Source organism: Pipistrellus hanaki (genome assembly GCF_964339955.1).
Source record: "Pipistrellus hanaki genome assembly, chromosome: 21".
NCBI classification, from domain to species: domain Eukaryota; kingdom Metazoa; phylum Chordata; class Mammalia; order Chiroptera; family Vespertilionidae; genus Pipistrellus; species Pipistrellus hanaki.
This window is the reverse complement of record NC_140523.1, coordinates 1568986-1593481: the sequence shown is the minus strand read 5'-3', so window position 1 is coordinate 1593481 and position 24496 is coordinate 1568986. Positions and strand designations below refer to the sequence as shown.

The window sequence follows — 24496 nt, the reverse complement described above, 5'->3', positions numbered from 1 at the left end:
AGCCCAGGACTGACTCGCCCCTCCTGGCGGACCAGCCCCCTGCCCGGCGTGCACACAGCCCCCCCCTCCGGGCGTCCACTCACAGTGGACGGTGAGGGCCACGCTGGCGTTGCTCATGCCCACCACGTTCTCCGCGATGCACGTCAGGGCGAAGCCGTTGTCCTCGCTCGTCACGTTGACCAGCGTCAGGTTGATGGCGTGCACATTGGTCCAGTTCAGGTTTGTCTGAAAGGCCATGAGGAAGACAACCATCAGGCAGTTTCTACGCGGGCAGCTCCCACACCTAACCCCACACAGCTTCTGGAATCCAGGGGAAAAGCAGAGCCCAGCCAGGGGGGCTCGGTGGTTGAGCGATGACCTAGGAACCAGGAGGTTACAACTGGATTCCAGGTCAGGGCATTCAATGCCCGGATGGCGGGCTCCATCCCCAGTAGGAGGCGTGCAGGAGGCAGGCAATCCATGCTTCTCTCTCATCAGTGTTTCTATCTCTGTCCCTCTCCCTTCTTTTTTCTCTAAAAAGCAATAAAAACATATTTTTTAATAAAAGGAAAAAGTTGAGCGAAGGATAAAGAGGGCTCCCTCAGCGAATGCACACTGCCCGAGGGCCAGGCTCTCTCCAATCAAGGGCTCCCTCAGCCTCACATGAGGTGCCTGGCAGCACTGTACCCATTTTACAGGTGAGGAAACTGAGGCCCTGAGGCGTTTCCTGGCATGTCTAAGATCAGGTCTCCGTGTCCCTTCCTGGAGAGACGGGACCACGACGGTCCCTCTCTTCCCATCTCTTGCTTGGACTCTTGCGTCTCATTAAGACTAAGAGCCGGTGGGCCCCAGCCTCCCGGTGCGGCCCGAGCCGAGGTGCCGACCTGGTGGGTGTTGATGGACTGCAGCCCGGTGACCATCCAGTCCACGTCGGGCAGGGGCGAGCCGGAGCCATTGCACGTGATGACGGCGTTGTCGCCCTCCCGCACGGTCAGGTTCACGTGGCTCACGCTGATCTCCGGGATGTCTGGAGGCGGGGGCAGAGAGGACAGGCAAACACTGACTCCCAGACGTGGCCTGGCCCCAACGACGCCGCCAACATCGCCCGCTGCGGCTCTCAGGAGCCCCCGAGCCCCGGAGGTCACACCGCCTCCCCAGCAGACATCACCCAGGGAACTGAAGCTGCTGTGGTCGGGCTCTCCCACACAGCCCCGGGGTGCGGGGGGAGGCAGGTCCAGCGAGAAGTCAGACAGAAGACCTCAGCCTTGGGGAGCTGGCCCTCCGAAATGAGCTCTGAGATGCTGGGGACCGGACACCGGAGGTCAGTCCGTGCTTGGGCCCGGGCGCCTGCCTTTCTACCAGCACCTGAGGCTCCTGCTACAGAAGGTCTGGGGGCCACACTGTGAGGACTCACGCTCAGGTCCGGCTGGCAAGTGACTGCCAGGCAGGAAGTAGTGGGGTCTGAGGAGGAGGGGCGCACCGGACCCCTCTCTGCATTCCCGAAGCATGGCGGCTCAGGAGGGGCAGGAGTGCCCAGGAGGGGGAGTTAGAGGCGGGGAGGGCGGAGGGGGAGGGGTGTCCTCCCGGGGCCAGGGGGTGGCGCCCTCACCACACTGGCTGATGTTCATGCGGGACAGGGGCTGCTGGGCGCCGTCGGCACTGATGCAGTAGAGGTTCTGGCTGTTGAGCTTGGCCTCGCCCTGCTCCTGCCACAGCTGCATCCAGCGGATGTCGCAGCTGCAGTTGAAGAAGTTCTGCTCCAACCTCCTGCAGGCGAGAAGGGGGGGAGCTCCTGAGCCCGGGTGGCCGGCTCCTCCCGGGGGCGGGAGGGTAGGTGAGCTGTCTGTGTGTGAGACAGGCCAGCACGGCCACTGACGGCATCTGTTTCCTTCCACCCTTCCCTCCAGGATCCGATCCCACGGGGAGGACGCACGTGAGACCCGCTCCTCTCCTCTGCCCCGGAGCCTTCTGGGAACTGCCCGCACTTTCCCGCCTTCCAGACAGCGAGGCACACACACAGCATGGAGTCTCAGCACAGCGGCCCTCGCTGAGCAATCCGGAGGACAGGCCCAGGCAGAGGGAGGGCAGGAGCAGAGCAGGGCAGGCCCTCGGGCCGGGCCCAGGATGTGGAAACGGAGGAAGGGGCCAGGCCCGCTGTCACAGAGGAGCACATGCCCAAAGGGCCAAGAGGCCAGCACAGCCGCCTGACAGCACCGTCCGGGGGCAGGAAAAGTACCCAGAAGCCCTGGGTGGAGCCAGCTGGTCACCTCGGGCACATCGAGTGCATTGACGAGGGTCCCCCGGCCCAGGGGACCTGCCAAGTCCTCATTCCCAATGCCCATGCAGGCAGCCTGAGTTAGACCCACGGTCTTCACAGACGTAACCACGTCAAGGATTGTGGGATGGGGTCATTCTGGATGTATGCTGGCATTGTTTTATTTTTTTTTTAATATATTTTTTATTGATATTTTACAGAGAAGAAGGGAGAGGGATAGAGTTAGAAACATCAATGAGAGAGAAACATTGGTCAGCTGCCTCCTGCACACGCCCCCAACTGGGGATGTGCCCGCAACCAAGGTACATGCCCTTGACCGGAATTGAACCTGGGACCCTTTAGTCTGCAGGCTGATGCTCTATCCACTGAGCCACACCGGCTAGGGCAATGACTGGCATCTTTATCGGGGAAAGTGGGGAGAGAGAGAGAGACCAAAGACAAGGAGATGGAAAGGACAGACAAACAGCCTGAGAAGACGGAGGCAGGTGCTCCACAAGCCATGGAGCCCGGAGCCCAGGATGGCTTGGCGATTTCTCAGAGATCCGTGGGGAGTGGTCGCAGGCCAGGATAGCTCAAACCCATCCCAACCCTGAGCTAACACTTTACCAAGTCGATTAAACCTGCCAATTGTACCAGGAGTAAGGATCACTTTGCTTTAAAAAAAAAAAATGAAGTATTCCTAGCTATTTGAATCATGTCTGCAGGGCATGTGTGCGGGGCATGAAAGGAAAGGTCCCCGGGGTGTTTCTGGAGGGCTCTGGGCCATCAGTTTCTATCCCCCGAGCCTCTTGCCTAAATTACATCATGGGACACAGAATCCAAGCTTCTCTTCTTTCCAATTCATTATCTCTAAGAGAATCTCGGATTCTTGCTCTGATTTCTGGCCAGGCGTCCATTCCAGTCTTCCCTGTAAGGAAAAACACCATCTTGCCTTAACCAGAAACTTCTGAGAGCTCTGAGCAGCGCCAACTCGAATCTCCTCAAAGCCGGGCCCTGGAACAGCGTTGACAGCTCTGAAGACGCTGCCAGTCCTCTCAGTGAGAGGGACACACCCTGGCCAGGTGCTGGGCCAAGGCCACAGCCTCCACCTCGCTCAGAAGTGACTGAGAAAGGGCCTGGCTGGCGTGGCTCAGTGGTTGAGCATCGACCCATGAACCAGGAGGTCAGGGTTCGATTCCCAGTCAGGGCACATGCCCGAGTTGCGGGCTCGATCTCCAATAGAGGGCATGTAGGAGGCAGCCGATCCAAGATTCTCTCTCATCATTGATGTTTCTCTCTCTTCCTCCCTCTCCCTTCCTCTCAGAAGTCAATAAAAAGATATTTTAAAACAGAAGGAAATGGTTGAATGCCCTAGTTTGCCCTCGGTTCCTGCAGAAGGTCGCTGGAGCCTTGGCCTCCCCCTTCTGGCTGCCACAGCCCACAGAGCCATCTCCTCCGGGGCGTAACCCTTCCTTCCTGCAAAGAGCCGGCCCATCCCGCACCCTGCCATGGGCCCACGGCCCACAGGCAGGCCCTGGCAGGCCGGTGGCTCCCGGCGGATGGCGCCATGTGGACTCATCAGAAGTCGGACAAGAAAGCACTGCCCCTCTCGCGCTGGCCAAGAACTGGGATTGTTTGCATTTCAATCACAGCCACAGCCAAGAGCCAACACGCGGCCCCTCCGGCCAAAAGATAAATTTTCCGCTCTGGCTATTCCATTCTTCCTCAAAAAACAGACCCCTGCCAGGGCGATGGCTCGTCAGAGGGGCTTCTTTCTCTGACGAGTGAATTCTTTTCCTACTTAACAGCGCGGCAGAGTGGGACGCCCTGTGGACAGGGGCTCAGGCGCTGACACGCGCGGAGGGAATGTCTTCATTCCTCCATAAGTCACAGGCAGCGCGCGGTGAATCGATCCCGGGCAGAGATGAATGCAGAATCCCATGATCCTCTGGGGGGAGCCTGGCATTTGCTTTAAATATATATCCTCGAACAACTGTCTCTAAAACTCCATGGAGCCCGTCACTGGGACAGCGCGCCACGGATTTCGCATCCGTTGATTTTTCGGGACGTTTTCTCAATAGAGGAGGCAACTGCAGGCCCCAGGTGTTTCCAGGTGAGAGCACCAGTCCCTGCCCCCCCCCCCCCCAGGCGCGGGGGTCAGGCATTCCAGGGTAACTTGATGCAAGACTCCCCCAAAAAAGAGATCCCCCAATGACCTCACTTATGTCAGGGCCCCTTGTCACTTCAAGGTCTCCATATGGAAAAAGTGTAAACACTCCCTCTTTGAAAATGATTGTAGAACAGATCCTTGGATTGGAAACAGACGGAAAACATTGGGGAAAGGGATGGAGGGAGGCAGAAGAGGGTAAAGGGTGGACAAATGATGGCGAAAGGAGACCTGACTTGGGGTGTGTGAGCACACAGTACAGTGTACAGATGACGTGTTATAGAATTGTACTCCTGAATCCTATTTAATTTTATTAACCAATGTCACCATTTTTTTTTTAAATAAATCCATTTTTTTAAGAAGTTGGGAGATAGCTGAGCACAGTGGGCAAGAGCTTGAGTCCATTGGCTATGCATGTAGTTAATGGGTGACCTTAAACAAGATACTTAACCTTACTCGGCACCCAGTGTCCCAGTGTGGAATGACAGTAATAACCCCTACCTATAGGATTTTTGTAAGGACTGCAGCAAGTAACGCCCATCGCTCGATAGACTGGCACAGCCCTGTGGGACTAAGGAACCCTGATCCCCATGCCTATTGTGCCAACACAAGGTGGAAGGGCAACATCGTGAGAGCTGTGATGGGCTGGAAAGAGCGTGTGAAATCAAGCGAAGGGCTGACTGGCTCTCACTGAACATGGTACACCCACGTCACCAACTCCAGCAGCCCCGTCAGGTGGCGCCCAGCCCCGGGTGGCTCCGCAGCTGGACACTCCCCACCCACCCTCCACCACCACTCTGCCAGGCCGAGCGGGTCTCCAAAACCAGACTTACAATTCCCGAAGACTCAGCGTCTGGAAGAGCTGCCATGACAGTGTGGTGAGCCGGTTACTCGACAGGTTTCTGCAAGGGGGACAGAAAAAGGGGGGGTTAAAGGGCAAATCGGGCCCAGACGGTGCTCTGGGGGCAGGCTTGGCCATTGCATGGGAACCCGGCTTTATCATCCTCCTTCTCCTGGCCCCATCCTGCGACCCATCCGCCTGCCACTCGTCCAGGCCACAGGCCAGGTTTGGAGGGGATTCTGAAGCCTTTCAAAGAGCTAGATTTCACAAATAAAATTTTTTCTCTTTTTTAAAAAAAATATATTTGTATTGATTTCAGAGAGGAATGGAGAGGAAGAGAGAGAGAGAGAGAGAGAGAGAGAGAGAGAGAGAGAGAGAGAGAGAAACGTCAATGGGAGAGAGAATCATTAATTGGCTGCCTCCTGCATGCCTCCTACTGGGGATCGAGCCTGCAACCCAGGCATGTGCCCTTGACCGGGAATTGAACCCAGGACTCTTCAATCTGAGGGCTGACGCTTTGAGTTTGAAGGTGAGTGTACATCCATGAAACCATCACCATCAACAATGTCATACACTGAACTATCACCTCTAATTAAAAGTTTTCTTCCCCTTTTTTATTTATTTTTTTTAGAGAGAGGGGGTGGTGGAGGAGGAGAGACAGAGAAAGAGAAACATCAATGTGAGAGAAATACATCGATTGGTTGCCTTCCGTACCCTGACCAGGGGATGGAGCCTACAACCAAAGCACATGCCCTTGGCCGGAATCAAACCTGGGACCCTCCAGTCCACAGGCCGATGCTCTATCCACCGGCCAGGGCCCCCTCTCTTTCTGTGATACGAGCATTTAGCATAAGCTGCACCCTCTTAGCCACTCCCGGAGCATACAATACAGTGTGATCACGCATAGCACGCTGAGCTATAGGTCACTGGGACTTCTCACCACGGGAGCTCCGAACCTTCCCCCCAAGCACTGGGAACAGCCTCACAGGCCGAGAAAACAGCGCACAGCACCTGCCTCCCTGCTGGCCAGTCCCTCCCTGCAGACGCCTCTCAGGGACCCAGACATCAGCCTTTTGTTCGCACTTCTTTTCTCCCCCTAATGGCTACCTAATCGTCCTCGTTAGGATGTACGGGGGAAGGAGCAGACATTAGTCTCGGAATAAAAGAAGGAACACCCACCGCTATTATTGCCAGGCCCAACAAACACCATGGGGTGTGATGGCGGCTGCAGAGGCAGCCACTCTGCGGGCGGGAGCCGAAGCAGCCCCAGGGGCGGGGCTCTCATCTGGCAGAGATGACAGGTCAGGACCCACTCAGCTGAACACCTGCACATGCACACACACATGCACACACAATGTGTGTGTTTGTGTCTGTTAGACACGTGGTAATTGATGCAGAGACCCGCTCTCTCTCACACACACACACACACACACACACACACACACACCCGTAAGCGCGTAGCTCCCAGGTGCGTCTATATTTAGAGGGCTTTTCCCACAAATATTTGCGTGGAGACAAATACCGGCTTCCCTGAGGAATGAGGGGGTGGACGCCTGGGAGGGCCCCTCTGGAACTCACGCTGGAGTCACAAACGGCAGCTGTGCTGGGCGGAGGACCGGGACAGACCGAGCGATCGGAACCGGAACCCGATCTGTTCCCTGAGCCCAGGGAACAGAAGCCGGAAGGGGATGAGGGGGCGAGACCCGAGTGGCCCAGGTGGGGCGGGAGGGCCGTCGGGGCCGAGGCAGGCGCGGGCGGCCGGCCATGTCCCCTGGCAAAGGTCATGCTTTGCTATGTTAGGCAGAAATGTCACGAGAAAATTGGATTCTGAAAGAACTACAATAACAGGCATTCCGGGCAAATAAAGAATAAGAAATCGAATTATTGCACAAGTTAGAGAGGGCGGGGCGGGGACACTGCAGTGGGCACCAGCTCACCCAGGGGCCTCGGCTGCCAGAGCCTCCAGCCCTTGGGCAAACGGAGAAGCCCCCGCAGCATCGATTCCAAGCTTACTGTCCAGGATTCTGTCCTTTCCTCCCTCCCTCTCTCTGTCCGTGCCCAGTCACTCTAGCCTCCAGCCCCTGAGCTCCCATCTGCTCTCTGTCCACTCGGTCAGCTTCCCCTGTTAACAGAGAGACCAGAACCAGCGGTCTGCTCCGCTGGCCTCCGAGGTGGATGCCACGGTCCCTGGTCCCTTCGGGGATCTCTCTGCTCTTACAAAAGACCCTTTTCGGAGTGCAGTGTGGGCTCAGAGCACCAAGCTCAGCTGGCCAGACACCGACAAGGCTGCCCCGCCTGGCTGACTGGCGCCCAGGGCCTGTGGCTCTCGGGCTGCAAGCACATGACATAAACCTCATTCCTTCGTCCACCAAGGCAGCCCTTCCCTAAGACCTCCGGCCCCTCGGCTGTCTGTCTTCTCATTTCCCCCTGGAAGAAGCATCCCCCTGCCCCTCCATGTCAGGTGGGGCTCTGGAGGCAAGGTCAGGAAGGAGGACGCCTAGGGCAGCCCCAGCCCCACAGAGAGTGCGAGTGGAAGGAACAACCCGGGGGAGGAGTGGGGAGGCTGACAGGTGCTGCCCACGTCTCTGTGAGCGGGGACCTGACACCTCATCAGCCTTGACCTTGAGACTTCCGGCTCGGTCAGCCTCACCGCCATCCACCCCTCAGGCAAGCACCACGCCATCTCGTCACCACGGCCAGCAGCCAGCCCCGGCAAACCCAGAGCCCGCGATGTGCCCCTCGAAGGCGGAGAGATGTTTGTCTGCATCACTGACATATTTGCTTTTTCCTCAATTAAATTGCTCTAAAAGGGGGTGGGTGGGGGGTGAAAGCCATTTGAGCCATTTTTATTCAGCTAAATGGCACTGGATGGCTCGTTTAATGAACTTTAATGAAGCCAAAATGCTTTCTCTAATCAAATCTCAAGTGGCATGACTGGTGTCCTGACCTTCGATCAGGAGGCTGGAGGCAGCTTTTCTCTGAGGCCCTGCGCGGGGCTGCACCAGGGTTTCCCGGGGTAAGTTCCTGGGAATTGAGGGCTGCAGAGTATTGATGGTATGAAAAGAGGAAAAAAAAAAGTCATGTTGCTTAAAAAAGTGTCCTACCGAGCAAAATCAAACGGGCTTGCCCTGCAGGACTGCTCAGAGCCTGTGTGAAGGAAGGCCCTGGCCCGAGGCCTCACACTCACTGGCCACAGCTTTCTCCGTGAAGACACCGGCAGAAACATCACCCACACGGTGTGTCTACAGAAATGATGGTTGTGGTAAGAAATCGAGGTTTGGCCTTAGTCCGTGGTTCCTGCTTACAGCTCCCCAAGCCCTTGGGGCTTCCTAAGAGAAGCACAATCAGGGCATCTTGGGTATGACATTTGGTCTCACCAGGGCATGGCTCAGTGGTTGAGCATCAACCTAGGAACCAGGAGGTCACGGTTCGATTCCCGGTCAGGGCACAGGTCTGGGTTGTGGGCTCCATCCCCGGGGGGGGGGGGGGGGGGGGGGCTTGCAGGAGGCAGCCGATCCATGAATCCCTCTCATCATTGTTGTTTCTCTCTCTCTCTCTCTCTCTCTCTCTCTCTCTCTCTCTCTCTCTCTCTCTCTCTCTCCCCCCCCCCCTCCCTTCTCCCTTTCTCTCTGGAATCAATAAAAACATATATTTTAAAAATATGTATTTGGTCTGTTGTCCTCCGTTCCTGAAATCACCTCGGAGAGTGAGGTAGGTGTGGAAATCCCCACCAGATGGAGGTGGTGGCCAGGAAAACCACGAGCAGTTCCAGGAAGGAGAGGGCAGGGTGAATCGGGCACCAATGGCCGGTATGTGCACACATGTCCTTTGGCTGATCTCTCCCATCTGTCACTGTCCATGCCTGGCGTCTCTCCCTTATCTGCCCATCTCCAGTTGCCACCAGTCCCAGCCATTAGAGCGAACACCCGAGGCCCGGGCTGCGCCGCTGAATTCAAGCGTCAACAAAGTCCCGGTCAACGAGGCAACACGGGAAGGGGGCTGTGCCCTTTTCAGACAAATCAACCAAAAGCGAATCTCCCCTCAGCACGTGAGCTGCCTCTGGGGCCCAGCGGGGCCCGCCTGGCCGACACTGGGCACCCCAGCAGTGCCCATGCAGGGTCTGAGTGCCCCGGGCCTCGTGGAGGCTCTGCATGCAAACCACGTCATGGTGGTAGAGCCAGGACATCACACTGGTTCTCATTCGAGGGCTGCTCTGGGCCTCTCTGAACACACCTCTCAGGCCTCCAGCCTCCCTGATTGGAGCAGTGGGAGGGGAGCAGGCCGGGTGTGGGGCCGGGGAAGCGCCTGAGAGAAGCACTCCAGCTCCGGGCGATGGGGCCGGCCCGGGAGCCACTTCCAGGACCTCCGACCGGCCTAGTGACCTTTCTGGTGCTAATCCTCACCCTGGGATATTTTCCTATTGATTTTTAAAGTATATTTTTATTGCTTTCAGAGAAGAAGGATGAGGGAGAGAGAGAGGTAGAACCATCCATGATGCGAGAGACATAAACCTCTTGCAACCCGGGCCTGTGCCCTGACCAGGAATCGAACCCTGACCTCCTGGTTCATAGGCTGACACCCAACCTCCGACCTCCTTGGCCGCTTTCTAGCTCTGCGATTCCTGCCTGAGCCTCACCCTTCTCTCCTCGGAAATGGGCACATTTACTTGATGGTGAGAACGGACTGCAATAACACAGGGGCGCCCCACAGCGGGCCTGTCACACGGAGGTGCCCAGTGGCAATGGACTACCAGCACCCATAACACTCACAAGAAGAAAGCTGAGAAGGGAACACCTCCTAAGCATCCGTAGCCAAGCAGGCGGGCGGGGCCCAGGGTCTGGGCCCTCAACCCCTGGAAGCAACGGGCATGTGGCGGGAACCAAGGAGGACCCTCACGCCAGACCCCCACCCCACCGTGCTCGCAGACGCTGCTAAACGGTTTCCAATTAATTAACTAATTACGGGCTAGAACAGAAGGGGATTCGAAAGAGCGCTGTTGACCTTTAAGAATAATTAATATCATCAGGATGCCAACCTCGTCCAAGGAAAACAACGAGGAGCGTTTTCAGATGACAGTCAGAAGCCCGGGACGGGGAGGCAGATGGGCCCTCTCTGAGCGGCGCCCAGCTCCCTGCTCCTGCGCCGGCTTCCTGTGCACCCGCCACCCCCACCCGGCCTCTTCCTGGGACGCGAGGGAGGGCCAGGGAGGAGTCTGCACCTGCCATCCCGCACACACAGGCGGCTGCCGCCCTGGCCCAGTCCTGTGGCCACTGTTTGCCCAGACAACGCCAGCAGAGAAAGAAGGGCAGGTGCCCGGTGCCCGGTGCTGAGGGGGCACCAGCTCCCTTCTCAGTACACATGGGTGTCTGAGAGCCCCTAGCCCTGCCCAGGGCACTGCCAGGGCCAGGGCCAGCCCCCGGGAAGGACCCCATCCCACGTCTGGGCAGACGCCGGCCTCCCGGCTCCCTCCACCCATCACAGCCTGGAGGGATCCTCTGATGTTACATCTGAGGGCACAGAGTCCACCCAGCCGGTGCAGGCCAGGGCCCATCTGCTTGGCACGGTTCTACTCCCAGCCTCCAGCCGCGTGGTGCTGAGTTGATACGGAATGAGCTCTGGCCCCACAGGCGGTAGGCATGTCAGCCTGCCCAGGCATGTGCCTGGCTTTAGAGTATCTCATTTCTAAACCTTAGAGAGGGCAGGTCAGAAGGCACAGTGTTTGCAAGCAGGTGCAGCTACAGATACAAGGTGCCTGACGAAGCTTCTACAGGAACCCACGGCTCTGAGAGACCCGCCCCAGGCCAGGTCCCACTTTACCCCGCTCCCAGCTGACGTTCAAGTGCTGCCCGTTCAGACCTTACCGCCATCCCACTCCCAAAGCTCCCGCAGTCCTCCCGGCCACCCCTCTCCTCGGCCTCCCTCCTCGTCCACCTCGCCTGCCAGGAAGAGCGTGTCCTGAGCCACAGCCATGAAGGGGCCGGCTGCCCGGCTGCCCGGCTGCCAGCCCCCACCTCTGTCTCGCTCGCTCCAGTGTCAGCTGCAAACATCTCTTTTCTCCTTTTAATTGCACTTCTCTGCTTCCCTCCCTGCTATTGGCCTCATGACTCAGGGCTTTCACTGAGTCACCGAACAATGCCATCACGCCCGCGTTCTGTAATTCCTGCCACGCTCGGCCTTCTGGCCGCCGTTGTCCGGTTCCACGCCATGTCTGGGAAAAGCAGCGTCTGCTCGTTTCCCAAGGCCTCCCCCCGGCAGGGACCTGGCAGCGTGCACCGGCGGACGCAGGGACAAGATGAGACAAGCGTCGTATCTCGTGTTGAATACGTGGACCCAGAGCCGACCCCCACCCCACTGGGTTCCGCGTAGATTCTTCTGCGTCTGCGTGAGGACGGAGGTAAACTGGGGGGGTGAGAGGCCATTTGTGTATAAGACAGGGCCCTTTTAAAAAATATTTTTCACTTATTTCAGAAAGGAAGGGAGAGGGAGAGAGCGAGAGAAACATCCATGATGAGAGAGAATCGTGGATCAGCTGCCTCCTGCACGCCCCATACTGGGGGTCGAGCCCACAACCCGGGCATGTGCCCTGACCGGGAACCAAACCGTGACCTCCTGGTTCATAGGTCGATGCTCAACCACTGAGCCACACTGGCCAGACAAGACAAAACCCTTTGAATGGAGACTCCGGGAAATGAGAAGAAAGAGCAGCGGGTGCTGGGGCCTGGCACGGGCTGGCCTCGCAGGTGACCGTGCCCACGAGGGTTTGCAGCTGGTCTCTGCTCACAGTGCTCTCCACAGAGGGAAGGAACGGTTTGCACCTTGACCGCAGGCATTGCTCAGTGAGCGCATGAAGGTACGTTTCAGCCAATGGCATGGACTTCACCCGCCACGCACTGAACATGGTGCTAACCTCACCCAGCTCTTTCTTATACCAGCAAGACTGCGGCTGACCTCAACTTAATTTAAAGCCTGGAGCTTTGAATACAAGTGCAAACAATTAATTAACTTGTAATCATTTCCGCCTGCTATGGGGACTTTTTTCAGAATCATTAATGACAATCGTGTGAAGGAAATTGGGATGCGGAAGCAATTTTCTGGGAAATATCACTTACGAGAGCCTGTCAGGAACTAATCACTATATGCTTTAAAGGTATGAGGCCCCTGAACTTCCCCAGCAACCTGTTATGGCTCGTGTTCTTGTTATGATTTGTTCTCATTTTAAAGAGAAAGAATCCGAGGCTTAGAGGTCAGGCAACTAGTTCAAGGTCACAAAGCTGGTAATGGCAAAATAGGGCCTGAATCACTCACTGTGTCTAATTCCAGAATCCACATGCTTAGCTCACTACTACATGTGCACACACACATGCACACGCGCACACGCACACCCGCACAGGCCAGGTGTGCAGAGCTCCGGCTGGGACTCTGCTTTACACACGCAGGGGAAAGCTTTGTCCCCCTGTGACTGTTCCTGCGAGAACACACGTGACAGGAGGACAGCAGGAGCAGAGCAGGCAGAGCGATGGGCAGAGTGAGCCCTGGACGCAGACCTGGGAGCTCTGCCTGGACGAAAGAACGCCGCTCCGGTGCAGGTCCCTTCCCAGCTCCGTGGCCCCGACAGTCCCCATGGGGGGCGACCGAAGTCATAAACCACAGCCCTTGTCCCTGTGCCCGGGCCTGGGAGGACGGGGCTGGAGGAGCAGGCCCTCCTCCCATCCCCCGCCTGGCTGTATCTGGATCCCACTGGGCGGACAGGCAGAAAGCAGGCCCCTGTCCGCCACGTGTTCTCGCCTCGTCTAGCATGCCACCTGCCCCGAAGGACAGAGGGCAGCCGCCGGCAGTGCCAAGGATGCTGGAGAGAAGGTAAGGGGTCGCCAGAGCTTGGGAACTGTTCACAGCGCACCTGCGCAGGGCGCTCCCCGGGCTCTGGCCATGGTGCTGAATCCCCAGGGCGCTGGTCCTTAGTCATAAGAGGGAAAGGTCAGTGGACTCGCACAGCTGCACACTACAGGGTGACACCCCCATCCTATGTCCCCATACAGCACCCCAAAGAGACGCATGCTCTCGCCTCAGAGGGGCTCAGCGGGGTCTAACAGGTGCCTGGCATGTTCTAGGAACATCAATGTGAGAGGTGAGAGGACATCAGGACAACAAGAATAAGAAACTCCCTCCCCTGGCAGGCGTGGCTCAGCACTTGAGGGTTGATCTATGAACCAGAAGGTCACAGTTCAATTCCTGGTCAGGGCACAGGCCCTGGTTGCAGGCTCCATCCCCAGGAGGGGGCGTGCAGGAGGCAGCTGACAGATGATTCACTCAAATCATTGATGTTTCTCTCTCTCTCTCTCTCTCTCTCTCTCTCTCTCTCTCTCTCTCTCTCTCTCCCTCCCTCCCTCCCTCCCCTCCCTCCCTCCTTCCCTCCCTCCCTCTCTCTGTCTCTCTCCTTCCTCTCTGAAATCAACAAAAATGTATTTTTTTAAATAAACTCCCTAAAATTCTGATATGGCCCCACACTACAGAAGGGACAAGACCACTGATCTGTAAAGAACCCGCCGTCTGCCAGACCTTCACATGTTGTATCTCAGCCAAGTCCCAAACAGGCCTAAGAGGGCGGTGGTTTTCTCGCCACAGGAGAGAGTCAGCTCAGAGGTGGGACGCCATGAGCAGGCCTCACAGCTGCTGAGCCGCCCCGCTGGGGAAGGTGCCCGCCCGCCTGACTGCGGTATTTGTGAACACGGAACCTCTCTCCACAATGCTCAACCAAGTGAGGGGAGCGGGCAGGGAAAGACATCCTAGCACAGCCCCGGGGGATGAAATCACGTGACAGATGCCACTGCCGATCTCTGAAAAGGAAGTCCAGTCACAGCCAGCATCCACCTGAGGTCCCAGCAGAGACCACACCAAAGAGGGAGACGGAGGACGAGGAGGGGGAGTAGGGGAGGGAGGGGAAGAGAGGGAAGACAGAGCACTGCTGGGGATCGGGGCTGGGAATGCGATTATTAATATTCTGAGTGGAGCCCGGCGCTTAAGCTGTATTTAAGGACAAGCCCGACTGCATAATTACAATGCCTTAATTTGTTTTCTTTTCCGCACAATAAATAAGGAGCTCACCGTTGCTCATGCAAACCTGGGCATCGGCTGCTGACTGGAGATGGACAGCTGTCATGCGGGGCGGCAGCCCCACTGCCTTCTGGGGGGTGGGGGGTGAGCTGCCTGCCTCCAGGGAGTCAGGGGGGGGGGGTGAGCGGCCTGCCCCTTGGGGCACAGCTGGGCGCACCAGATGTGGGAAAGGACAGGAGGACCAGGTGTCATCTCGTGGTGTGTGGGTCCCTGTCACACTGTAGAGTAACCGCCTCTGCTCTCCAACCCAGAACATGGCGACGGGTGGTCCCTGAGGCCCCTCAGGACCAAGGCCAGCAGCCCCAAGAGGCACGGGGTTAAGTGGGGAAGGAGAGAGACGTGCACAATCCATCAAGAAGGAACTAGGGGGAGAAGAGGCTGCCAGCCTGCTAAGGAATGGAGAGGGACAGAAATTAATGACGACCCAAAATAGCCAGGGACTAATCTCATTTTCTAAGCTGTCCCTAACGAGAACAATGGAGGGGAGCGATGTGGACAGATGGGGAGTAATGAAGCCTCGAGGCGAGGGGGGGAGAAAAGAAAATCGACTGAGAATAAACAAAGCTGGAAAACACGGGCACCCGGTCTAACCTCCAAGGCCAGGAGATACACAGCTGGAGGCTACAGCGCTTACTCAGCGTCAGACCCAGCCTCTGGAAGGCAAGGCTGACAAGATCATAGCCAAGCTTTCAAGTTCAGTCCAGGCCCGGCCGGTGTGGCTCACTGCTTGAGGGTTGACCCATGAATCTGGAGGTCAGGGGTCAATTCCCCATCAGAGCACATGCCCGGGTTTCGAGCTGCATCCCCAGTAGGGACCATGCAGGCGGCAGCCGATCCATGATTCTCTCTCATCATGGATCTCTCTCTCTCTCTCTCTCTCTCTCTCTCTCTCTCTCTCTCTCTCTCTCTGTCTCTCACCCTCCCGCCCCCCTCCCTTCCTCTCTCAATGCTTCCCAGGCATTAGCATCTTCATCTGGCTAACGACCATATTATCCCACTTTCCAAAGGAGGACATTAAGGCTCAGATATGCAGATACGTTAAGGAACTCGGCCAGGATGTACAGGGAGGTGGTGGAGCCAGAATGTAACCTCGGGCAGTGTGGTTCAAGATGCAAAACCAGCACAGGGGTTGACGGGTGCCGTCAGAGGCCACGGTGCGGGCACCAGGTCTGACGGCTGGTGAGCAGGTGGAGGGATGAGAGCAGAAGGCTCCAGGAGACCAGCTGCCTCCGTGGCACATGTTCATGTGACATTTCAGCAGTGATGCTGCCGTGTGCCGGTCCCTCTTGTCCAGCTGTAGGATCAGCGCTGTATGTCAATGCCAGGCACAGGACACCTGCCCGTATGTCCTTCCTTCAAACAGGACTGCACCTTCCTGCCCTCCCAGAAGTCTGAGGGGCTGGGCTAGGAAGAGCCCAGGAAGTCACCAGGGCAACACGGTGGAAGGAGTGTCCAAAGATAGCACCGTCCTGGCGGGGCCGCTCCGTCGGCTGGAGCATTGTCCTGCACATCAAAGGTAACGGGTTCGAGTCCCGGGCAGGGTGTGTGTATACGGGAGGCTGGTCAATTTCTCTTTCTTACATTGATGTTTCCCTCTCTCCCCCTTTTTCTCTCTATAAACAATCAATAAAACATATCCTTAGATGATGATTTAAAAAAAAAAACAGTGCCAAGAGCTGAATGTGAGACCTCGGCCCTGGGCTTACCCGTGAGATTTTGGTCAGGGCGCTCTCCACCCCGGACATCCATCCTGCCGCCCACAGAGTGACCACGTTAGACTAGAGTCCCCCCTATACTCAGCCCATCGCTGGCGTGCTCCTGGGCGCTGGAGCGAGCGGTGACCATCACAAAGGCCCGCTTATGGGAGTTTACCTCCTCCAGGGGGGGTAAGACAGAGCACAATGAAGGAACTTTGAGATGCTGGCAGCCAGTCCCCAGAAATATGAGCTGGGGGGACGAGGAAGCCACAAGAGGGGATGAAGAGGGACAGGAGTAGGAGGAGAGCGCCACGAAGATTGGGCGGAGGGGCAAAGGGTCTTGCTCAGAAGGTGGCATCGGAGTGAAGGATGAGGAGGCGCCAACCACCTGCGAGCACGGGGCTCCGAGGGGCTGAGGGGCTGAGAGAGGGCCCAGGCCCAGCAGGGAGCGGGGCGGAGGGCAGGAAGGAGGGGGCGTGGCTTCCATCCTGAGGAAAGCAGGAAGCAATTAGAGGGCCGTGTGCGGCGAAGTAGCACGACTGACTGTATGTATTTAAAATGTCACTCGGGAAACGGTGCCAGGATGAATGGAAGGGACAAAAGTGGAGGGAAGGGAGCCCCCGGGAGCCGTCACCATGGAGCCAGCAGAGAGGACGCTGACGCAAACCCAGACGGCAGCATGCGGGCGAGGGGCGTGAGGGGGCACATCTCTCAGGGACGGGTGAATTAGACGGAGGGAGGGGTGCAGGTGAAGGGTTAACAAGAAACCCGGAGGGAACACAGGTGGGAGTGAGGACGTGACCTTGAATCAAGACGTGTTTGGACCAGACTGAGCCTGACATTGTCCGTGTCAGGAGGGAAGTTCACCAGGAGTCCACAGGGAGGTTGGGGGCAGGGACGGGATGTGCTCTTGGGAGGCTGACTCTGTGCCTATGAAATCAGAGGCCAATGAGCGGGCAGGAAGTCATGGCTGTCGTAAGCGCTTCCTAATGGCCGTCCCAGTTGAGGGCAGAGCAATCCCCTCAAACTCATGACCTTCACCAGCTTCCCAAGGTCGCGCAGCAGGACGCGGAAGACGCAGGATTTGAACCCTGGCCTTTCCAGCTCAGAGCCCACGCTCCTGCCTGTGGGCTGCACAGAGTTCCATGGCTGTGTCCTCCACACGGAGCAGACGAGGGCACATGGGGACGCCATGAGGGGACCAGTGTGCCGGGGGACAATCCCGCTGGGACTCGGAGGGAGGTCTCTGCACAGAGGCAAGGGGCAGGGGGACACAAACGCCTACTGATGTCACCACTACCACTGTCCTGGGGCCCAGGATGGGGTGTTCCAAGGAGAAAGAGCTGAATGGTGTATAACACGTAACCAATCAGTCTCACGGTGTCTCCATCCGGGGAACTGAGGGGAATCTGCCGCCTTCATGTCTCCAGAGGGCTGGGACTCCAGCCCCTTCCCCTCCCTTCCACCCAGTGTCGCTGACTTAACGGTGCCGAAATCAGGACACCCTCCCCTCCTCACCCATCACACACCCACAGCTGAAGATCAAGGTCACGTTTGCCCAAGACAGAGAGAAATGGCTTAAAAGGCACCCAGAGCGTCTTCGGGGGAAACAAGAACCTGAACACGAGAGAGGCCCGGCACCACAACTCCGAGGGAGGAGAGAATTATTTCGGCTGCCGGACTCTTACGGTACATATTCTTGGAAATAAGTGGGCCAGAGGCTAACGCTCAGAAACCTTCTATAATAAAGATATCCAGGCTGCAGTGCGACTGTGGTTACAGCGTTTGACCTGAATAAGGGAAGAAAGGAGACCTGCTATCTCAACAGAGCTGTCTGAGGATGGCTGGCGCTAAGTCCCCTGGGAAATGGCTCTTGCTCTTGCTCTCTCTGGCTCTTACTTTCTCCACTCACAAGAGTGACTGTGAAAACTAGAGAGAGACAAAACATGCCTAGAGGCCAAGTCCTGGCTGTTCTGCTAACAGCTACTCAACCTTGAGGGAAGTCAGGGGTGACTTGCAAACCCCGCCGTTCTCATCTGTGAAATGGGCACAGCAGAACCCGGCCCTCCGTGAGGAGTGAGGCTGACTTTGCAAAAGCACCAGCACAGTCCTGGGCGCCCAGGGGATCCCTAGCCAACGTGAGCCTTCCCCTCCTCTCTTCTGATGCCAGCCTTTGGTAACACAATTTTCTAAATATCTTAGGAACTGTTTGGAAAATGCTTCCCCTGTTGGCCCAGGAGGAAGAGCAGAATGACTCCTGGGAAGAGAATCAGAGGATTTATTGGCAACCTACGGTACTTCTGCTCCTTACAAGTCAGGGCTCGGGGGCTGTGAATGAGGCTGCGCCACAGTCCTCCACCCAGGATCCTCCTGGCATTAAATGAGATCATGTAAGAAAAAGCACTGGGGGAACCATGAGGTGCTCTACGGGTGAAAGAAAATGTCCTGCTGTGAGTGCAGTTCATCAACATACTCAGGCAACCCCAGACTGGAGACCCGGCCAGCGTGTGAGCCAGGCCAGGGGTTAACTCGCCCCGACCAGGGAGGGCTGAGCCAGCTGCAGAGCGGGGCTGGAGGACTCGGCCGACGACCCAAGGTCAACAGTGTTGGTAGACGTGGTCCAGGGTTGGGCAGACTTCCCAGGTCCATCAGTCCTGAGTCCCAGCAGGCACCCTGACCCCAGAGTCTGGGGAGCTCATAAAGCTCATCAGCCTGTCACTCGCCACCCAGCAGAGGGCAGATCAGTCCCAAAGAGACGGTGGGTCACTGTCTGGGACCTCAGGGTAAGTCAAAGGCACCCCGGTGCAACCGACTTCAGAGGCTCCCGTTACCCGGATGCAGCCCGGCTCCCTCTTCTGTGGCCCCTGGAAACGTGACAGCCCCAAAGCCCTCCCGGTTCCCCTGAGAGCTGCAGGCGACACAATGTTAGAACGCCACTGCCCCAGCGGGGACAGAGCTCCCCCTCACCACCAGCCCCATGCTGAGGGCTACCCTCCTGCAGCATGACCCTGGCATCCACGGGGCATCTGCCCACAGCAGGTTTGTGTGGTTCATGGGCAGAGCTTAAACTGAGAGGCTTTACTAGACCTCCAGCTCTTCTTGGGGAAATAAAATAAAAATCAGCACATCTGCCAGCAGGAAGCCCCGCCTCCACACGCAGCAGGAAGTCCCGCCTCCCAGCGCAGCCATCAGCTGGGAGCTTTGTGGCTCCGTTAGCAGGGACACGTGGTCCCCACCTGCACCTGCACTGTCTCCACCGGGCACGCTGCAGGCACTGGCTCTGTGGCCTTTGTGTGGCTCAGTATGAAGAGGGAGGCTTGTCGGAGGTCAGAAGCGCTTCCCCTGGGTTGCTTTGCACTAAACCTCAGATCCTCTATAAAATAAACACCTGGGACAGCTGGCCCCAGGCCCCCTGCGGGCCAGGGCCATGCCTCCGGCTGCAAAGCATGCACCTCAGGCGAGCCCCACCCAGGGCCAGGACCCCGCTCTACTCACATGTAGCGCAGGTGGGGGTTCTTGGCAAAGGCTCTGGGCTGGATGCTCCGAAGTCCTGAGTTCTTGATGGTCCTGCGGGGAGAGAGAGGGTCACAGAGCTCAGGGGACAGAGGGACATCCACTGCGGGCTGAGGGCGGCAGGAGGCCAGGCAGGCCCGGACCTGCAGCCGCCCCGCTGACGTGAACTCACTTCATCACGGGTACCACTGGGCACCACGGGGCACCGATGATACCCACTGGGGGTGCCAAGTGAGGGATATCCGGGCTCACCGCCCATGGGACCCGGGGGATGGTTCGGGATGTGGGTGGGCAGTGCTGGCAGCTGTCCTCTGCCTAGACTGGCAGGTGCATGAGAACCGGGCTCCCCCTTGGGGCCTCCCCCGCCCCCAAACCTCTCCCCTCAACCACCAGCACTGCAGTCCTAAGGAGGAGGCCAGGGAACTTCATGCTCCATGGGGCCCGTTAGCCCCGCAGAGGGTCCTGCCTCGACCCCTGAGCCACAGGGGAGATGTCCCGTAGGCCCCATGCCTCTGAGGCCCGTGCAATGCAGGAGCGGGAGGGGCTGGCCTTTCAAGCCCCCCAATTCCCTGAGTGGGCGGTGCCACCTCCACTAACAGAGGAACCCCCGGAAGTGCAGACAGTGCCCGCCCCCGGCCCAGGAGGCAGACGGACAGCCCCCCCTCATCCCCGCACCCAAGGCCCCGGGGCGGGCGCGCACTCACAGCTTTTGCAGGCCCGTGTACAGCTCCATGTCCACGGCGTTGAGCGTGTGCAGGCCGCGCCAGTTCTCTATGTGTCTATGGGAGGAAAGGCGGGGTCGGGTCAGCGCAGGGGCCACGGAAAGGCGCTGGCTCGAGAGCCAGAGAAACCTGGGTGCAGTTCCCATGTGGGTCCGACACCTGCCAGGCGGTTTTCAATCCCGAGATGCCCCAGGAGGCTAGGCAGAGGCAGTGCCCACACACCCTCCGTGGATCCGACTTTCCCATCAGTGGCCCCGAAGTGCAGGGAGGTGACAGCTCGCCCGGGACACCCAGGCCCGAGAAGTGGCAGCCGCCTCCCCAGACGTCGCCTCCCTCCCCACCACCCGTGGCCCCGCCATGTGCCGCCAGGCGCAGCCGGAGCCAGGAAGGCCGCGGGGCAGTGACCGGCGGGAAGCGTTCCGGGGCCGCGGTGGCGAGCTGTGCCGGGAGCCACGTGCAGCGCATTCTCTCGGGCCCCTGCTGAGCAGCCAGACACGCGGGCATCTGCTGGGGCCGGGGACCAGGTGGCCAGCCCGGTGGCCAGCTCCGAGGCCAAAGGCTTCTCTTGGAAGCTTGCAGCCACCGGCAGCTGACTGGACCTGGTGCCAGCGGGGTGGGGACCTAGCTCCATGTCTGATGAAAAGCAGGCCTGGAGGAGGAGGCCCTGTGCCAGCCCCGTCCCCCACCAGCGTACCCGCCGGGCCATCGGCTCACGTGACCCACAAGCGGATCTCAGTGTTCCCGCCGCGGATGCGCACTCATTCATCCGTCCATTCACGGGGCCCAGGTCTGGGGCAGACACCCCCAAACCACACGTGGACCCTTCACACCCCTCGGGGAAGAAGAGCTAGGCCAGTGGTGGGCAAACTCATGAGTCCACAGAGCCAAATATACCAACAGGACGACTGAAATCTCTTTGGAGAGCCACATTTTTTAACCTTAAACTTCTAACGCCACTTCTTCCAAATAGACTCACCCAGGCCGTGGTATTTTGTGGAAGAGCCACACTCAAGGGGCCAAGGGGCCGCGTGTGGCTCGAGAGCTGCAGTTTGCCCACCACGGAGCTGGGGCACAGGGAGATATATTAACGGCCACGTCCCCCGGCGCTAGAATAAATCCCGCCGAGCTGCCGTGCCAACGTTTTCTACCTCCGGTTTGTCCGGAGCCAACATGGAAATGAATTGGCAACCTCCACGCGCAGAGAAATTAGATGGCGCAGACTGTGTGACCCATATTTTAATTAAAAACACGTCATGTGGATACGTTTCAGTTGTTCATAAGGCCGACGGCTGAGTGTACGCACAGGAACACCAGGGGACTGAAGCTGCTGGGGTGGCCCAGGAAAGGGCACGGCACCGCGGTCACCTGGGGCCTCGGCAAGACCAGGGGTCAGCGGGAGGGAGGAGAAGGCCTGCCTCCAGCTGTGCAGGCCCGGCGCTGCCTCTGCCCGCTCCGCCCTCACTGTCTGATCTCAGCGATCTCACTGCCGCGTCTCACTGCTGCCTGGTAACCGGACTTCCCGGACAACTAACCTTAACTGCAAAGCCCGTGTGCTCAATGAGGAGAGAGAATCACTGATCGGCTGCCTCCTGCACGCCCCCTCCTGGGGATCGAGCCCGAAAGCCAGGCATGTACCCTGACCGCGAATTGAACCGTGACCTCCAGGTTCATAGGTCGACGCTCAACCATGCCAGTTGGGCGTCATTTTCTTGATGATCCTGGGTGACCATAAGCAACCTAACTAGCTTGCTGAATGGTGACACAGTGTCCCCCGCATGTGTGCCCCACCCAAGACGGCCCCGCCCTGAGCCAGTTCCTGAAGCTGAGGCTCCTGCATCCCCGCCCAATGGTGTTCTGGCACTTTCTTTGCTATCAGGCTGGGGGCCATCACCCCCTGAGCACCTGCTGGAGGGCCCCGCCCCCTTCCATGGTGCCTCAGCCGCTGCTCTGCAGCCTCTGGGAGCACAGAGGTCAGGAGTGGGCACCCTGGGGGCGGGCTGACCTGGACAAGACCCTCCCCCCCACACTCTGAACTGAAAGCCGCTGGACCAGTTGCTCCAGCCCCTCCTGTCCTGTTTCCTCCTGGGAAGCCCAGATGCTGTGAGGACTGGCCGAGGCGGTGCCCGCGCCCTCCCTCCAGGGTGGGTGCCCAGCACCTGCGCAGGGAGCAGCTGGTTCCCTTACTGTGGCGGGAGCTCTGTGTTCAGTGAGAATAAACAGAAGCTGAACTGGGGTGGAAGGGGATACGAGGAGATCCTCACACACATGTATCCCGCCCCCCCCCACACACACACACACATAGTGTTTGCCCTGGCTTCCCACCCCTCTCTGATGGAGGGCGCCAGGTGAGTGAAGTCTGCTGGGAGGGAGTGACCCCATCCGCACACCCCTAGTGGCACCGCTAACACGCCGCCCCGGGCCCGGCCTCGGGGCTGTGCCTGGCAGGAGGCAGCGGGAGCTGGCGCTCCACACACACGTGGTTTGGTACATGAGCTTCTGTCCGCCCGGCACGGAACACTGAGCTTCGGGGACCAAGGCTGCGGACAGATGTCCCTTCTCTCCAGGCTGTCTGTGGCCCGTCAGAGCTGCGGTGCCCCGCCCGCCTCACCGAATCCTGCCCTGGGATGCAGACCCGCACAGAAGGATGGAGCTGGCACCTGGGAAAGCAGCCTGCAATTCCACTTCCCAAATACCCAGTCAGTGATGGAGAGCACGTGCACACACACACACACACACACACACACACACGCACACACACATGCACGCACACGGAACATGCTGTGCCTCTGACTTGGAAGCCTTGTGGGGCGATGAGGAAATTGATTTGTTATCCAGGCATATTATGTCTAGTGATCCAGACAGCAGCATTAGCTTTCAATTATCTGATATGTTTAGCATTGTAAACAAACCGTCCCGAGCAGCGGCCCCGCGGAGCGCAGGCACCAGGGCGGCGGGGAAGCCATGTCGGATCTCGCCAGCCCCGTGCCCGCCCTCCCTCGCCCAAGAGCCGGTGCCCGGAGCCCCCCTGGGGGGACAGCTCCAGGGTGCCCACGCGTGCCCACAGCTCCCCCAGCACCTGCACGCCGGGACCACGCCAGCCCGTCCTCACCCGGGACCCGGGGCGCCAGGAAGGAACATCGGATCGTGCAGCGGACAGATGGTAGCTGGCGTCCTGATCCAGCCCAGCGCACGCGCCAGGAGCTGGGGAGGCATGTGCAAGCCCTGTGCTCTGTGGGGCTGAGCGGCCCCGTCTCCCCACAGGAACAAGGTCAGGGAGCACCCTCCAAACCCACCCAGACAGAAGGCCTAGCTTCCCGGAGCGGCATTTCACCTGGGATTGGGGCACACGGCACACGAGGGAGCACACCTCTCACCTGCGCACCCGTCCCCAGCTCCCTGGCCTCCCCGCTGTCTCTCTCCCTGAGTCCCCACACCAGAGCCATCGCCCTCTCCCAGCCCGAACCCCTCAAACCACGCCCCTGGCTCCAACAATACAATCCGACGCCGGGACTTGGCCCAAAGGTCCTGCAGGAATGGCTCCCTCGGCCCTTCTGCCAGCACCTTCCCCTGGTTTCCGGGCCCGGCCACCCTGGCCTGTTTTGTTCAGTGGTTAGAGCCACGGCCTGCAGACTGAAGGGTCCCGGGTTCGATTCTGGTCAAGGGCACATACCTCGGTTGCAAGCTTGATCCCGGGCCCTGGTCAGGGTGTGTGCAGGAGGCAACCAATGGATGTGTCTCTCTCACATCGATATTTCTCTCTGTCCTCCTCCCTTCCACTCTCTCTAAAAATCTATGGAAAAATACCCTCGGGGAAGGATTAACAACAACAACAAAATATATGTGTGTGTGTGTGTGTGTGTGTGTATGTTTGTGTGTGTATATATATATGTGTGTGTGTAGTGTGTGTGTATATATATGTGTGTGTATATGTGTGTGTGTATATGTGTGTCTATGTGTGTGTGTGTATGTGTGTATGTATATATGTGTGTATATATGTGTGTGTGTGTTTGTGTGTGTGTATGTGTGTGTGTGTATGTGTGTGTTTGTGTGTATATATATATTTATACCAGGCTGGCTCCCAACCCTAACGTCCAGGAAACACCTTTCCCAGCTCCTTGTCACCCCTCCCCCTCACTCAGAGGTCACCTTCTCGGAGAGCCCTCCCCTCCAGCTGCGCCCTGCCACAGCCCTGTTTGCGTCCTTCACGGCCTT

The 24496-nt window shown here is 58.3% G+C and overlaps 2 protein-coding genes across 10 annotated transcripts in view; both read right to left on the bottom strand.

Moving 5' to 3' along the window:
* The window catches only part of TTC23 (tetratricopeptide repeat domain 23), a 995109-nt gene that overhangs the window by 596956 nt on the left and 373657 nt on the right, over positions 1-24496 (bottom strand). The window lies entirely within an intron of this gene.
* NTRK3 (neurotrophic receptor tyrosine kinase 3) overlaps positions 1-24496 on the bottom strand; it is a 174405-nt gene that overhangs the window by 122191 nt on the left and 27718 nt on the right. For all 9 annotated transcript variants that reach the window (XM_084869075.1, XM_084869076.1, XM_084869077.1 and 6 more), the window contains exons 3-8: positions 20267-20341; positions 19545-19616; positions 5234-5302; positions 1589-1746; positions 864-1006; positions 84-225 (exon numbers count right to left, since the gene is read on the bottom strand). In XM_084869075.1, coding sequence (XP_084725201.1) covers positions 84-225; positions 864-1006; positions 1589-1746; positions 5234-5302; positions 19545-19616; positions 20267-20341 — 659 coding nt within the window. The remainder of the gene's footprint in view (positions 1-83; positions 226-863; positions 1007-1588; positions 1747-5233; positions 5303-19544; positions 19617-20266; positions 20342-24496) is intronic.